General features: G+C 32.3%; 2 protein-coding genes across 2 annotated transcripts; one reads left to right on the forward strand and one right to left on the reverse strand.

The window, feature by feature from the left end:
• Positions 1–1,154: 1,154 nt before the first annotated feature.
• Positions 1,155–2,437, forward strand: LOC113859118. Its single transcript, XM_027491935.1, has 3 exons — positions 1,155–1,761; positions 1,869–2,054; positions 2,132–2,437. The coding sequence occupies exons 1-3, from the start codon at positions 1,264–1,266 to the stop codon at positions 2,414–2,416; spliced, it is 969 nt and encodes a 322-aa protein (XP_027347736.1). The 5' UTR covers positions 1,155–1,263; the 3' UTR covers positions 2,417–2,437.
• An 8,537-nt stretch (positions 2,438–10,974) lies between these two features.
• Positions 10,975–13,164, reverse strand: LOC113858661 (mitogen-activated protein kinase kinase kinase 17-like). Its single transcript, XM_027491384.1, has one exon. It carries the CDS (start codon positions 13,045–13,047, stop codon positions 11,992–11,994), a length of 1,056 nt encoding a protein of 351 aa, XP_027347185.1. The 5' UTR covers positions 13,048–13,164; the 3' UTR covers positions 10,975–11,991.
• Between the last annotated feature and the right edge of the window lie 344 nt (positions 13,165–13,508).

A 13,508-nucleotide genomic window follows, 5' to 3' on the forward strand; every position in this document is an offset into this window, starting at 1 on the left:
GGTAATGTTGCATGTGATTATATTGTGTGAAGTGTATTAGAAATAATGTAAATTATGTGTAAGGTGAGACTCTATACTTGTTTGTGTGTTTGGTAGTGTAGAGTACTCACCCTTACATTCATTTTTCAGGTAATCAAGACGATCAACACCAAACTCAGTGAAAAGTTGGATGGAACTGCTATAGGACTTAGAATGTTAATTTGAAATTGTTGTATTTAAAATAGTCTTGTAGCAATTATTTGATATAAACTTGTAACTCTTTTCTTATTTCGAAATGTTTAATGAAACTTTTATTATTCTGAATTTACAAAAGTATTATTTATTTAAAATTAAATTTAAGGTATTACAAACTTCCTGACACAAATCTTTTTATGAAAATAGATGTAGTGTCTAAAGCAATTCACCATAGAGATCTCTGAATTTTTGAATAATGCTCAAAATAGGGATGCCTATGAGAACAGATCTTAGCATTTATCAAATGCACAATTAAATATATCTTAATTTTTTTTAGATTAGTTTAGTTTGTGAATATCCTAACTGATATCAAAAAAGAAAAAATAATATAAAAATTGAAAATAATTAATGAAGTGAAGTTATATAGCAAAAAAGTATTAAACTATAACATTATATATTTTAAGGAAAAATAAAATATAATAAAAACTATTTTAATGATGAATAATATATTTTCACAATATAAGAGTCAATAAAATATTAATTTTAATTATATATTACTGTGAGTTTACTAATTAATGTAAATTGAAAATTTAAAATAAAAATTTAATAATTAATCAAATCTCTATTTAATTTTCTATGAATCGATAATTATTTGAATGAGTTGATTTAAAGTATCTTGTCATTCACATGAGATTAAATTATTAAATATTTATAGATAAAATTAAATTAATTTTAAATTTCAAAAGCTAAGATATTTAGATGAATTAATTGACAACACAATTATGTAAGAAATGAAAGATAAAAATAAAATTAGAAATGACTGACATATATATGATATTAATTTTATATGCTATATTATGTATAGATATATTGAAAGTGGCAATCCATGGCATCTGACAAAGTCCAGCTTCCAGTAGTATACTATTAATTACGTGCCACGAGCAAAAGCTTCGAAGACAGTAAAGAATAACAAGATGGCCCTATCTGCCCCAACAAGTACGCTATGAAGATTCTGCATTCACCCCTCTAAGCTAACATCACACCAACACCTCTTCCTCATTACACTTCGCTCCACACTCTCTCTCTCAAATGAAACCCAGCGACAACATGTCAATGCTCGCCAAGACCGACTCCGAGGTTAGCAGCCTCAGCCAATCGTCGCCTACGAGGTCTCCCCGGCGGGCCGTCTACTACGTCCAAAGCCCATCACGGGACTCCTCCAACGACGGCGAGAAGACCACCAACTCATTCCACTCCAGCCCACTACATAGCCCATTGGGCTCCCCTCCCCATTCCCACTCCAACTCCTCCTTGGGCCCGCATTCCCGCGAATCTGCCTCCACCCGCTTCTCGGGCTCGCGCAAGAGCAATGCCTCCAACCGAAAAGGCCCGTGGAGGCCCTGGAAGGATCAGTTCCACGCCATCGAGGAGGAAGGCCTTCTCGATGCCCACGACGCCGCGCAACATGCCTTCCCTCGTCGCTGCTACTTCCTAGCATTTGTTATGGGCTTTGTTGTTCTCTTCTCTTTTTTCTCTCTCATTCTGTGGGCCGCAAGCCGCCCCCAGAAACCCGCCATTACACTTAAGGTTCCCACTTCGTTCATTCTAATATCAAACCTTGTGAAAAAACCAATATTTTCGATTTTATTTAGTTGATTCTAATTTTTTATTTTTAATGTTAAACCCTTTGGCAGAGTATAACGTTTGATCAATTTGTGATTCAAGCGGGTGCGGATACGTCAGGAGTTGCCACAAGCTTGGTGTCCATGAATTCCTCTGTGAAATTGACATTTCGTAACACCGCTACATTTTTCGGGGTCCACGTGACCTCAACTCCCCTAGATCTCAACTATTATCAGCTTACCCTCGCCACTGGAAATGTAAGTTATAATATATGGTCATAAATAACTATGATTATACTGATATTTTGGATTATGATATGGGATTTGATTTGCAGATGCCAAAGTTCTATCAATCTAGAAAAAGCCAGAGATCTATTAGAGTGATGGTGAAAGGGAGTAATATCCCACTGTACGGAGGGGGAGCCAATTTGAACAGCGTGAATGGCGCGCCAGTTGATGCGGTGCCATTGTCATTGAGCGTGATGGTGCGGTCAAAAGCTTATGTTTTGGGGAAATTGGTTAAGCCCAAGTTCAACAAGAAGATAGAGTGCTCCGTGGTTATGGATCCGAAGAAGATGGGCAAGGCCATTTCGCTTGTGAACAAGTGCACTTACCAGTAATGTCAGCAACGTGATAATAAATCAAGCAATAATTTAAATTCGAAGGGTATGGGTACGTTACACGAAATTTCTACGAAATAGCCGAAAGGGTAGTTTGGATGTAGTCGGTGGGTCAATTCCAACATCTATTGCTATGTCCCAGTTCCAAGCTGAAGTTAAATTCATTTTATTTTTTGTTTTTTGCTTACTCTCTCAGTTTCTCTTTCCCTTTTTCTAGTAGGCACTTTCTGTGGTTGGAACAAGCAACAAAATAATTGTAAGCCCCCGACCCTGAAAAGAGAGTTAAATGTTGGATCAAATCATCGATATAATATGTATTACGCTCTGTATAGAAAGAGTTTGATGTTATTTATGGTTTAAAGAATGCTTATGTACGGTTCACACGTTACTTAAGGTTCACATGTAAACTTTATGTCAGCGGGAAGGGTTTCACACCGGTAATAGTTGAAGATTCTGTATATGGTTCTTTTTTATAACTGAAATAATAAAAGACAAAAGTTTCTGATAACATAAAAGTTATCATTTTTATTTGATTTTAAAAAGTGTTTATCAAATTTTTTTTTAAACATTAATATTTTATTAAAGATAAATTTAGAGTATAAAAAATACTTTAACATGATACAACTCTCAAAAAAATTATTAATACATGTACATTTGATATTCCAAACGAGATTAGGTTGTAAGCCACTTCTAATCATGATACTTGATAAAAAAATATTTCAATAATATATAACATTCTGTTATTGAAAGGAATATTATTCCATTGAAATAAAGTTATTCATACTATCGCAAATCATACTATTACAACTCCCTTCCATTTCTTTTTTTTATATTAGATTTTACACATATTTAGTAATGTTTCATGCAAATTTTCAGGTAAATATAAATTAATATCAAACCATTCAAACACTGTGTACCACAGTTTCATATAAACAAATGTAAAAAAAATGCAATGTCTTTATCTTTAATATCACACAATCCACAAACTTCTGAGCGAATCATCAATCAACGTTTAGTCAAGTTCTTTCGTATCGGAACTACATTAAGCAATAGATACCAAACAAATACTATTACCTTCCTTAACGCATTAACCTTTCAAATCTTGTATAAGACTTGCACTAGATCCCATTCAAAACCACTATCTATAGTAAAAAAATGATGAATGTAGTGATAAGTCATTGCATATTATATTTTTTGTCACCATCATACTTTCATAACAATATATTATTCACATTTCCTCTCGACCTTTTACCTTCTATAGTTTTTCATAATTATTATTGTAAATCCCCCTCCCATAAAAACAATTATTTTTTTAAAAAAATTTCTCGCACCCATTGACCTGTATTAAATTTATAAAAAGTAATTATAGTCATATTTTTATAAAAAGCCGTTGAAGATGGTATTTGACATAGTTTTACAAGCTTAGCATTAATATACATACATACATAATACGTATATATATATATTCTTTTATTTTTAATTTAAGTTATCTTCATGTAAATTAAATTAAATTTTATTATCAAATTATTTTACTTTTTAAATATAAAGTTATTCGTTAAATGTTAAATTAATAAAAAAATTATCAACAAATTAACAAATCAAGTTTAAAATTTTTAATTAAAATAAAATTTAAATATAATTCGTTTAAATAAATGAGTAAAACTTAAATTTTAACTACTGACTTTGCCAACTAAATCAAATCCAAAGCACAATCTAAAAGGAAACGCTAGATATGGGATGACAACATTACATGAAAAGCATATATGTACTACCACTGAATTTTTAAGAATCCAGGAACACCAAAAAACCTATATACGTTTCTTATATGGCCCATCTTTCACATAGACTGGTTCAACTTTGCTTCTAATTGGATCAAGCTGAACAATTTGTTTGCTTATTGTCTTTTGGACTATACCATATATTCCATCTCAAAATTGGGTCATGGAGTTTGCTTTTGACAAACTTTAAATTTATTTATTTTTACACAAAACTTAGGTATATAGTTTCTCAGGTTATTTATCAATCAAAATTTAAGTTTTATTTTAATAATTTACAAAAATATTAAATATAAATATTTTATTAAAACTAAGCTCAAATTTAATTGGCTGACAACACTAATAATACTTAAAAGAATAGCAAGTAAGTTTGGTCCTTTACTTTTTTTCATTCACTTTTTAATGTTTGCACCTGATTAATATTGCTTTTTTTTAAAAAAAATTGTCTCATAAAAAATTTTAAAATGGTTAAATTATAAATTTTATCTTTATAGTGACATATTTTTTTAATTTAGTTCTTACACAAAAAATTCTACAAATTAATCTTTACGTGAGTAGATATTTTTAAATTAATTCCTACCATTTATAAATGTATCAAAAATATTAAAAAGAAAGGATTAAAATGTAAATATTTAATTATAAAAATTAATTTAAAAATAAATGTTAATTATAAAAAATAAATGTGTATTTTTACAAAAAATAAAAAGTTTGATAGACTTAGTTTAAAAAGAATAAAAAAAAATACTAAATATAAAAAATTATAAAATTATAAAATATTAAACTTATATCTTCAACCAAACTTATATTCGATGTAATTTATATTCCAATAATAGTAAAATTTGTCTTTCTTATAAACAGAAAAATTTTGTCAAAAATTATATAGACATTAATATACTACAAAAATTATATTAAAAATGTTAATACATATAATAATTTATTCATTCTATAGGTATGATAAAAGATAAAAAAAAATAATTAACTTCAATCTTTAAAATTAGGTTTACGTATTTAAATATAAAAAAAATTATTTAAAGAAAATATTTATTACATTCTTATAACTTTAAAATATTATGATCAATTCTTTAATATTTTTTTAAAATTTTTAGATGTTTAAACACATTAAGAATTGAGATTAAAAAAATTCTATAAAATAAATTAATTTTTTTTGTTAGTCAAGAATCAAGTGTGTTTTGAAGATAAAATGATTGATATTAACAAAATTATAAAATAGAGTAAATTTTGTTGTTAGTTTTTAAAGATAAGATGATTGAGATTAATAACAAAACTATAAAATAGATTTTATTTTATTTTTTATCAATCAAGAATAAGATGTGTTTTAAAGATAATATTAAGTTATAGAAAAGTGTTATTTTTTAGCTTCTTTTTTAACATAATCTTAATTATTGTTTGAAATTTATTAAAAATTATAAAGGAACGAGAGAGATTTATTAACACTATGTTGTCAATGTAATATCTTAATTTAATTTTTTAAATAAATAAATTTTGTAATAAGTGAGAATTCATTCAAATTGTTTTCATCACATAGTTTCAATAAAGTTTTTTAAAATAAGGATGAATTACAAATTTTTAATCAAATCATTATTATAGGACCAATTAATATCACAATCTTCTAAAAATAAATTTTCTAAATCCTATAACAGTTTTATTCATCTCTTTCACTAATTTTGATGCTGATCGTTTTGGTCACCTAAAAAATAAATGTAAGGATAAGTACTCTACGCTATCACACATAAGCACAGAGACTCACCTCACACATTACACACATTTCTAACGTTATTCAAATCATGAATTAAACAAACATAAAATAATACATTTCAATATTCCAATCCAAATTACATACATGTGCACTCATTGCACTATCAAACAATTCAATTTTTATCAAAATTTCACCACAATCAAATCACTTCATCACACACATCATCTATTATTCATTACCCATGTCTAACACAAAATTTCTATCAAAACACACTCTTGTCCACGCTATATCTCAATCACAACTCAACAAATAACAACATAAACAAATTTTGTAACACAAAGAACATATGGAAAACGCCATGAGAATTCAAGAAAACAAAGAAAGGGACGAAAAATCAAAACTCTAGCTCTTAGAACTTACCTCTAAACGCTCTAAACATTATTCCAACCTTTAATCTTACTCCCAAATGACTTTAGAGACAAACTAATCAGAAAAATAGGGATGATGGTAGAGAGAATCGAAAGAAAGTTTAAAGAGAGAGATGGGAATGAGTTTTTCAAATCCTAAACTCCTCAAATACCCTATGAGTCGCGATATTCTCGCTACAACATGACATTTCTCGCTTTAGCGAGGCACCTCTCGCTACAGCACCTCTCGCTACAGCAAAAATATAAGACGATTCAGTAGCTCGTTTTCTATATAATCTCGCTACAGCGAGACTACACCCAGAGTTACACCGTCTCTGTGGCCTTCTCGCTATAGCGAAAACGCAACAGATGCAGTCCTTTCGCCCAGGGTCTTTTCGCTACAGAAAGAATTCACTCGTTATAACGAGAACCCCTCTACAGCACATACTTAGCCTATTTCTTAATTAGTCTAAACATATTTAATCTCAATCTATAGTCAGCATTCACATCACACACACACATATTTCACATCATTATATACATCAATTGCACATTCAAATAGAACTCCACAATTTATATTAAAATCAAATAGATTACAAAACTCGGGGCGTTATAGCCAATATTTTTGTTGAGTTTTAATATAGGTTTTTTTTTTCTCAACTATGTTTGGTATAGTGTACTCGTATAAAAATTACAATTAGTTAGAATATACATTTAGTTAACACTTATTTATAAATTATTTTTTACAGTTAGACTTGCACTTTATTAAATTGTGGGAGTTACAATTGTTCTAGTATGATATATGCTTGTATTTACTTTATTTTATTTCTTTTTTGAATATTATTTACTTGAAAATAGTATGAACTTATTGAGTTAATACACACTCAGTATACCTTATCCTTGAAGAAGTTAAATAGACGTAATAATTCACATGTTGCATCTCATATTATTAATAATTGATTCACGAGTAAATGAATAAGTATAAGTCCACTTCTATGATTATGTTAGTACTCGGTATGACCATATTATTTAATTAATATTTCTCTCTGTTATAATTGTTTAATGTGCAATTGAAATATAATCTCATGAGCATTTGTTAATAACAAGAACATACATAACATATATTTTTAAATATGGTTGTTTATCAAGTACATGATGACCACGTGTCACTTGAGATGTATACTTAGTAGCAAATCTCTCAGTTCTTGAGAATGATAACAACATCCATAAAGTAGGTTCAACAATTGCACGTATATGTGTTAAAAAAAAAATCACATTCTATCCAAGTCTTATAAGTTAAAGACAAAATAGTAATTATTATACATTACACACCATGTTATACCGCAGATGTAGCAGAGCGAGCAAGGAGTGCACCGAGCAGTGGCACAACCTTATAGCCAACTTAAAAAGTAAAAATAAAAAAATCTTTTGCAAGAGTTGAAAAAGGTGGAGAAACAAAGTAACTGTAGGAGTTATGCCAAACTCCAAACACAATAGCTTAAAACACCGCAAAAACCCTGGTATGTTGAATGAAGATGAGTAGACACAAGGTAAATATGAAAGAGCTTAGGTTTGAAAATCTGAAAATGACATGTGAACTCCTGTCTCGGTGAAGAGGTAATCGTACACATAGAGGAAGTGACCAGGACTCTCACCAACCTCACAAACTTGACCACTTGACCCAGGCACTTCTATCAAGTAGTTGTCCTTATAACTCTCATTTGCTCAACTTACATTAGTCCTTTTATCAAGTAGCTATTATACGACCTCGATTGAAGTAGCGTTATATAACTGAGGGCAAGGGTTAGCTACTTCAGCCTCGAACCGAACTTGAGTCAATCCCACCTCCTTAGATGAAGTCATCATCAACAAACTATCCGCATAATCAAAGTAATAGTCCTATGAATTCGATTTAGTCTCAGACTCTCGAACAAATTCAATAAAATTATCCACCTCGGCCATCATATAATGCGACCACCACACCCGCTAGACGTCTCAGATTGCATCCAAAGCACATCAACGAATGGATGGACCATGAGCAACAAAGCCACTCAAGTGGGACCTTGCCTTGCGCTGGCTGACAAAGCATCCACGTTCTCCACAGCCCTTCCAGGACATAAGAAATTAGGGCCATCGGCGAACTCAGCGGGACAAGTGCCCTGTTGAATGCTACCCATTTCCACCCACACGGCGGTGGCCACCCGTACATTTCAATAGAGTTGCTACTATCGTCAACACTCTCCCCTTACCTTCTAGCCAATCCACTTTTCTAATAATAATCTTCAAGCAAATGAATAGGAAAATTAGTAGAGGAGAAAATTTATGCATCTAACCAAAAAATATTAGAGTTTAACTACCTAAAACCTGGTAAAAAAAAATTTATTCCCATTAAATAATTCTCTTCCACACGATATTAGCCCAATAACTAATAACAGTGTTATGATAAAATATCAAAATTTGAGGAAATGAACGCCTATATAAAAGGAAGGGCAGAAAGATCCTAGGAACATTACTCTCTAACTTACCCCTTAGAAATATATATATTTTTTTTGTTTTTTGTAAAAACACTCTCTCTATAACCCTCTTCAACTCATAATACTGGAATAACCATCGCAATACACGATAACCCACCTCAGGCTGTTCCTAGGAGTCAGGTACTGAACAAAAACAATACCACAATTTGTGTAATTTCAATAATAATAATAATAATAATAATAATAATAATAATAATAATCCGAACAAGATAAAAATTGGAATTGTGACTGAAAATTTGTGACTAAAAGCATAATGTTTGTGTGCATGTGTGCAACGACGAGTAAGGATCCAAAATTTGAATATAACATGGATGGCTTGAAATAACTGATTTATGACATTTGGTGAAAGATATATATTTTAGATATGGTTGATTGATTGATTCATAGTAATTGAAAATGGAGGTGTACCATTGGCTCATCACACGATCGAAGACGAAGGTTTCATGAAATCAACGAGGAAGAAGTGTTGTGGTGCAAAACTAATTTCCGAAAATAGTGTGCAAGGAGTCTAAATTTTTAAATTATTTATGAAATGGTAGTTTTAAAACAAACAAATATATATACAAATAAAAAAAATTATAAAAAAATATGTATTGTGTCAAAATTATAAAAATATATTAAATAACTTCTTTAATAAAATTTTATTATTATTAATTTTTTATCGTGCATTAATATTTTATAATAATTATAAAATGGATGATGAATACAGTGTCATTGAGTAACGTTAACGAATTCATATTAGTAGACTATTTACACTTACGTTATCAACAATAATGTTTAATTAGTTAGATCAATCATTTAATAAAGAAGGTATTAACTTACTATTGTTTTGTCTGAAAAATCAAACATATTTTTTATTATACAATATTATAACATATTAATAAGTAATAAACTGATATGAAACGATGAAAACTAAGTTATGTAAAATTTTAAATTAGTATAAGATAACCATATGTGTTCTTTTACTTCTGTACAACAAAAAATAATAATAAAATATTAGATAGAATATCCTACATATATAGTTTGATATTGAACTAGTATTTGGTTTTAATTTTTTGGCTAAATTAAAAACGTTAATATTAAAAATGAATGGTTCTTTATCAGTTCTTTGGTAAACTAATTTTTAAGCTAAATGAACTACTGGTTGATTGATTTTTTTGGTCAACGCAGTGAGTTTAGTTTTATTTTATTAATATTGATCAATACGTCGCGATTATTAAAAATAAAAAAAATAATTTTTAAAATATTTAATTTAATATAAATAATTACAAATATATATATAAAAAAGCCTGGTTAATGATTAAAATTCCACGGAAAACTTACATGTGCTACACTTTGTACAGTGTCACAAATTGAGGAACACCACTGATTCCATCGTACACGGACTTATATGGCCCATCTTTCACATGGACTGGTTCAACATTGGTCCAATTTGGATCAGTGTGAATAGTTTATTTTGCTTCTTGCTTTGTGGGCTACCATATTTCGACCTCGGATTTATTCATCTGAACAAGTTCACATTACTGCTTTTGCCGTTCAATCGTGATTTTCTTTCTGCAAATATGGATTGTAATTGCTGAATTATATACACCATAGTTTGGCTAGTGTAAACATAGTTTACAATAGAATATCTAACAAATCACAATTAAACGATATTTGGACATGATTTTGGGTTCCAAGCTATGAAAGTAGAAGTGAAAAAAAGTTACTTTTTTTCCCAAGTGAAACCATGGTTTTTTTAATTCCAAAAAGACCATCCGCATCTAAAACACGAGCCACCAACTCTGTGTTTTCATTTCACTTTCGACCCAATAAAATATAAAAAATTTGCAACGCATTTTAAATGTTTGCCACATGAGCCAACACATCTGGAGCATAGGTCCAAATCCTAACAACCCCAAGTTGTCCCGGGAAAATAAATTTGGTGCCAAGAAAATGCGTGGCCATTGTTTATTATCCTCAAATACTCTCCTATTGGTTAATTGACAGTATCATCCTTCTTGACTTTTTACTTTTCACTACCATTCCCGAAATATTTTTTTATTGGCCAAACTGAAGAATTTTTCGCATAAACAACTAACATTACGCGGAGTGTTTTTCTTTTTCCCTTTTTTTTTCTCGTTTTGCACAAGTCATATGAACATGGGAGTTCGTTATTTGACCATTTTCTTTTGATTTTACTGCTCCGATTGGATACCTCTGCCCTCTCCCACAAGAAGAAAATCTAGAATGCTTTGATCTCACTCCTACGTTGCCCTTATTCTACAATGCTTTGTGTGAAGTTGGTAATGGTTGATTCCTTTCTTTCTAAATTTCCTATTCTTATACGTAATTACATTCATAAGAACTTAGATGGAATTCCCCACAGCGGGTAGATCGGGATATTTTTAACCCAAATTTGAATGTCAAATTCTTAACAGTGTTTTATTTTCATCATCTTCATTTTCACCATTAATATCTAAGCACTATTAATTCCCTGTTTCCAAAATGCTCGAAGAGCTGTCCTCTCGCTGGCACGCGACACCGTGAAGGCCCAGGTGCTCCCCATACCTTTTCATTTCACACTCGAGATTTAAAACCATCCCAGTCAAAGGAATCCACAATAAAGAAAAGTGTCTACGAACACAATTCATTGATTTACTTTTACCCATTGACAATAACAAATTGTCAAAGCGTTAGCGCCAAAAATGTGCACTTGGGTTGTTTGACGCCGATCAAACCGACACAAAAGTTTAAGACCCCATTTACCCCATCTTCTTTGTGGCAACAAGTAATCATGCCTTTAATCATCATGTCAACACTTTTACGACCGCGGCCTTACCCCATTTGATGCACCCCTCGTAGTAAAAGAAAAATTTCCCAAGATAACAAAAAATAATTAAGAAATTAAACAGAAATAATTGATAAAAAGCAAAAATATTGTATTTTTTCTCTATTATAAAATCAGCCTCTGTACAACGCGCCAAACAGGCGCCAGTTAGAACTCTTCCATCAAGTCAGATCACAAATCACAAATGTGCCTATATCGTACCCAATTTACAGCCTAAAAAAAATTAAATCAATGAATATGAATAATTATCAAAATCGAACCAGAACCTAACGATTGCGATGAACAACACAATCTTCTAGTTCCTCTGCCACTTCACCTAACGCTAGTCCAACTATCAGATTCCGACCCACTCGCCGGCCTCCGAGCCGTAACAAGCTGCCGGAGCCGATCCACCGGCGAATATAAACTATTGTTAAAACACGAAGAAGAATCAAAAGTCCATGGCTCTTGAGAATCCGGTGAACTGGGAATTGAAGCCGCGACACTCGAAACCCAATCAGGGAACTCAAAGTGACTCCTCGGTGACTCATAAACATGCTTAAATGGAACAGTGTCATCAGAAACAAAAGGGTGATTCAAAAGCATCTCTGCACTCCATCGCTTTCTAGGATCCTTCACAAAACACTTCTCTAGAAAATCCTTCCCCTCTTGAGATAACTCCTCGGGTATCCCGGGAACCTCTTCTCCCACCCCAATTCGAAGCAACAGCGACCACATACTCGATTCCTTTTCGACCTTCCACGCCGGTTTCCCGGTAACCATCTCCACCACCACACACCCTAAAGCCCATATATCCGCCGGCGACTCATACTCGCCGTCGTTTACCGACTCCGGCGACATAAACAGCGGCGTTCCCCTGCATTCGAACCTCTCATCACTCTTCCCCTGTTTCGCCCCTGCCTCCTTCGCGAGTCCAAAATCAGCGATCTTGATTTCACCATCTTCGAATACGAGAATATTTTGAAGCTTTATGTCGCAGTGAACGAACCCCTTTTGGTGAACATGAATAAGACCCTCCACGATGGACCTCGCGTAACGCCGAACGTTTGGCTCCGGAACCCGGCCACCGTGAATTTTAAGCTGGTCGGCGAGGCTGCCGGCGGCGGCGTATTCAAGGAACAAGTTGTAGTACTCAACACCATTCTCAAAACTATAGTCATCTCCAAAGCATCGAATGATTCTTGGGCATGAGCCTAAGCGATCGAGCACGTGTTTTTCGTTTTTGAGCGAAGAGGAGGTGAGAGCTTCAGAGGACTTAACGGCTGTTAGAGAGGGAAACTGAGAGGAGTTGGAGTTGGTCTTGGGAATTGCTAAATTAACGGTGGCGAAGCTTCCTCGACCAACGGCGTCTCCTCGAACCCAATCCATGCGAACAATGAATGGTAATTGGGGTGTTTCTTGTATCTCTGCTTTTGCGCGTTGGTTTGCCTTGTGGAGAAGGAAGAAAAGATAACGCAAGTAGAAAACAACAATAACAACGAACTGTGCCCTCCAAGTAATAAGAAGCCTCCCCTTTATATACGCGGAATTCTAGTTGATATGCAATGAGCTAAGCCTTAAGCCGTCTAGGGAAATTAAGATTTTTAAAAGAAATAAAGAAAAAAGTGGTAACTAAACTAAATATTCCGTGGTTGATTGAAGCACGTGATAGGCGAGGATATTTTCACGCGACGCAGTGTTTTCCTAATTTGGCTGAACTAGCGTACCACACTTCTGAACGTGGTTGATGAGATGAACGTTTCCGAAAGATCTTTATGACAGATATCACGCTGCTTCGATAGTGACCTGTGAATATGCCAGTGTAATAAAATTATTAGCTAAATTAACAA

This window comes from Abrus precatorius, unplaced genomic scaffold, assembly GCF_003935025.1.
Source record: "Abrus precatorius isolate BTA unplaced genomic scaffold, Abrus_2018 Scaffold2, whole genome shotgun sequence".
Classification (NCBI taxonomy): domain Eukaryota; kingdom Viridiplantae; phylum Streptophyta; class Magnoliopsida; order Fabales; family Fabaceae; genus Abrus; species Abrus precatorius.

Bases quoted from the DNA above. Each gene is read 5' to 3' on its own strand.
- LOC113859118 (XM_027491935.1), top strand. From the start codon at position 1,264: ATGAAACCCAGCGACAACATGTCAATGCTCGCCAAGACCGACTCCGAG. The intron at 1,762-1,868 runs GTTCCCACTTCG...ACCCTTTGGCAG, and splicing joins AACCCGCCATTACACTTAAG to AGTATAACGTTTGATCAATT. The intron at 2,055-2,131 runs GTAAGTTATAAT...TTTGATTTGCAG, and splicing joins TTACCCTCGCCACTGGAAAT to ATGCCAAAGTTCTATCAATC.
- LOC113858661 (XM_027491384.1), bottom strand. From the start codon at position 13,047: ATGGATTGGGTTCGAGGAGACGCCGTTGGTCGAGGAAGCTTCGCCACC.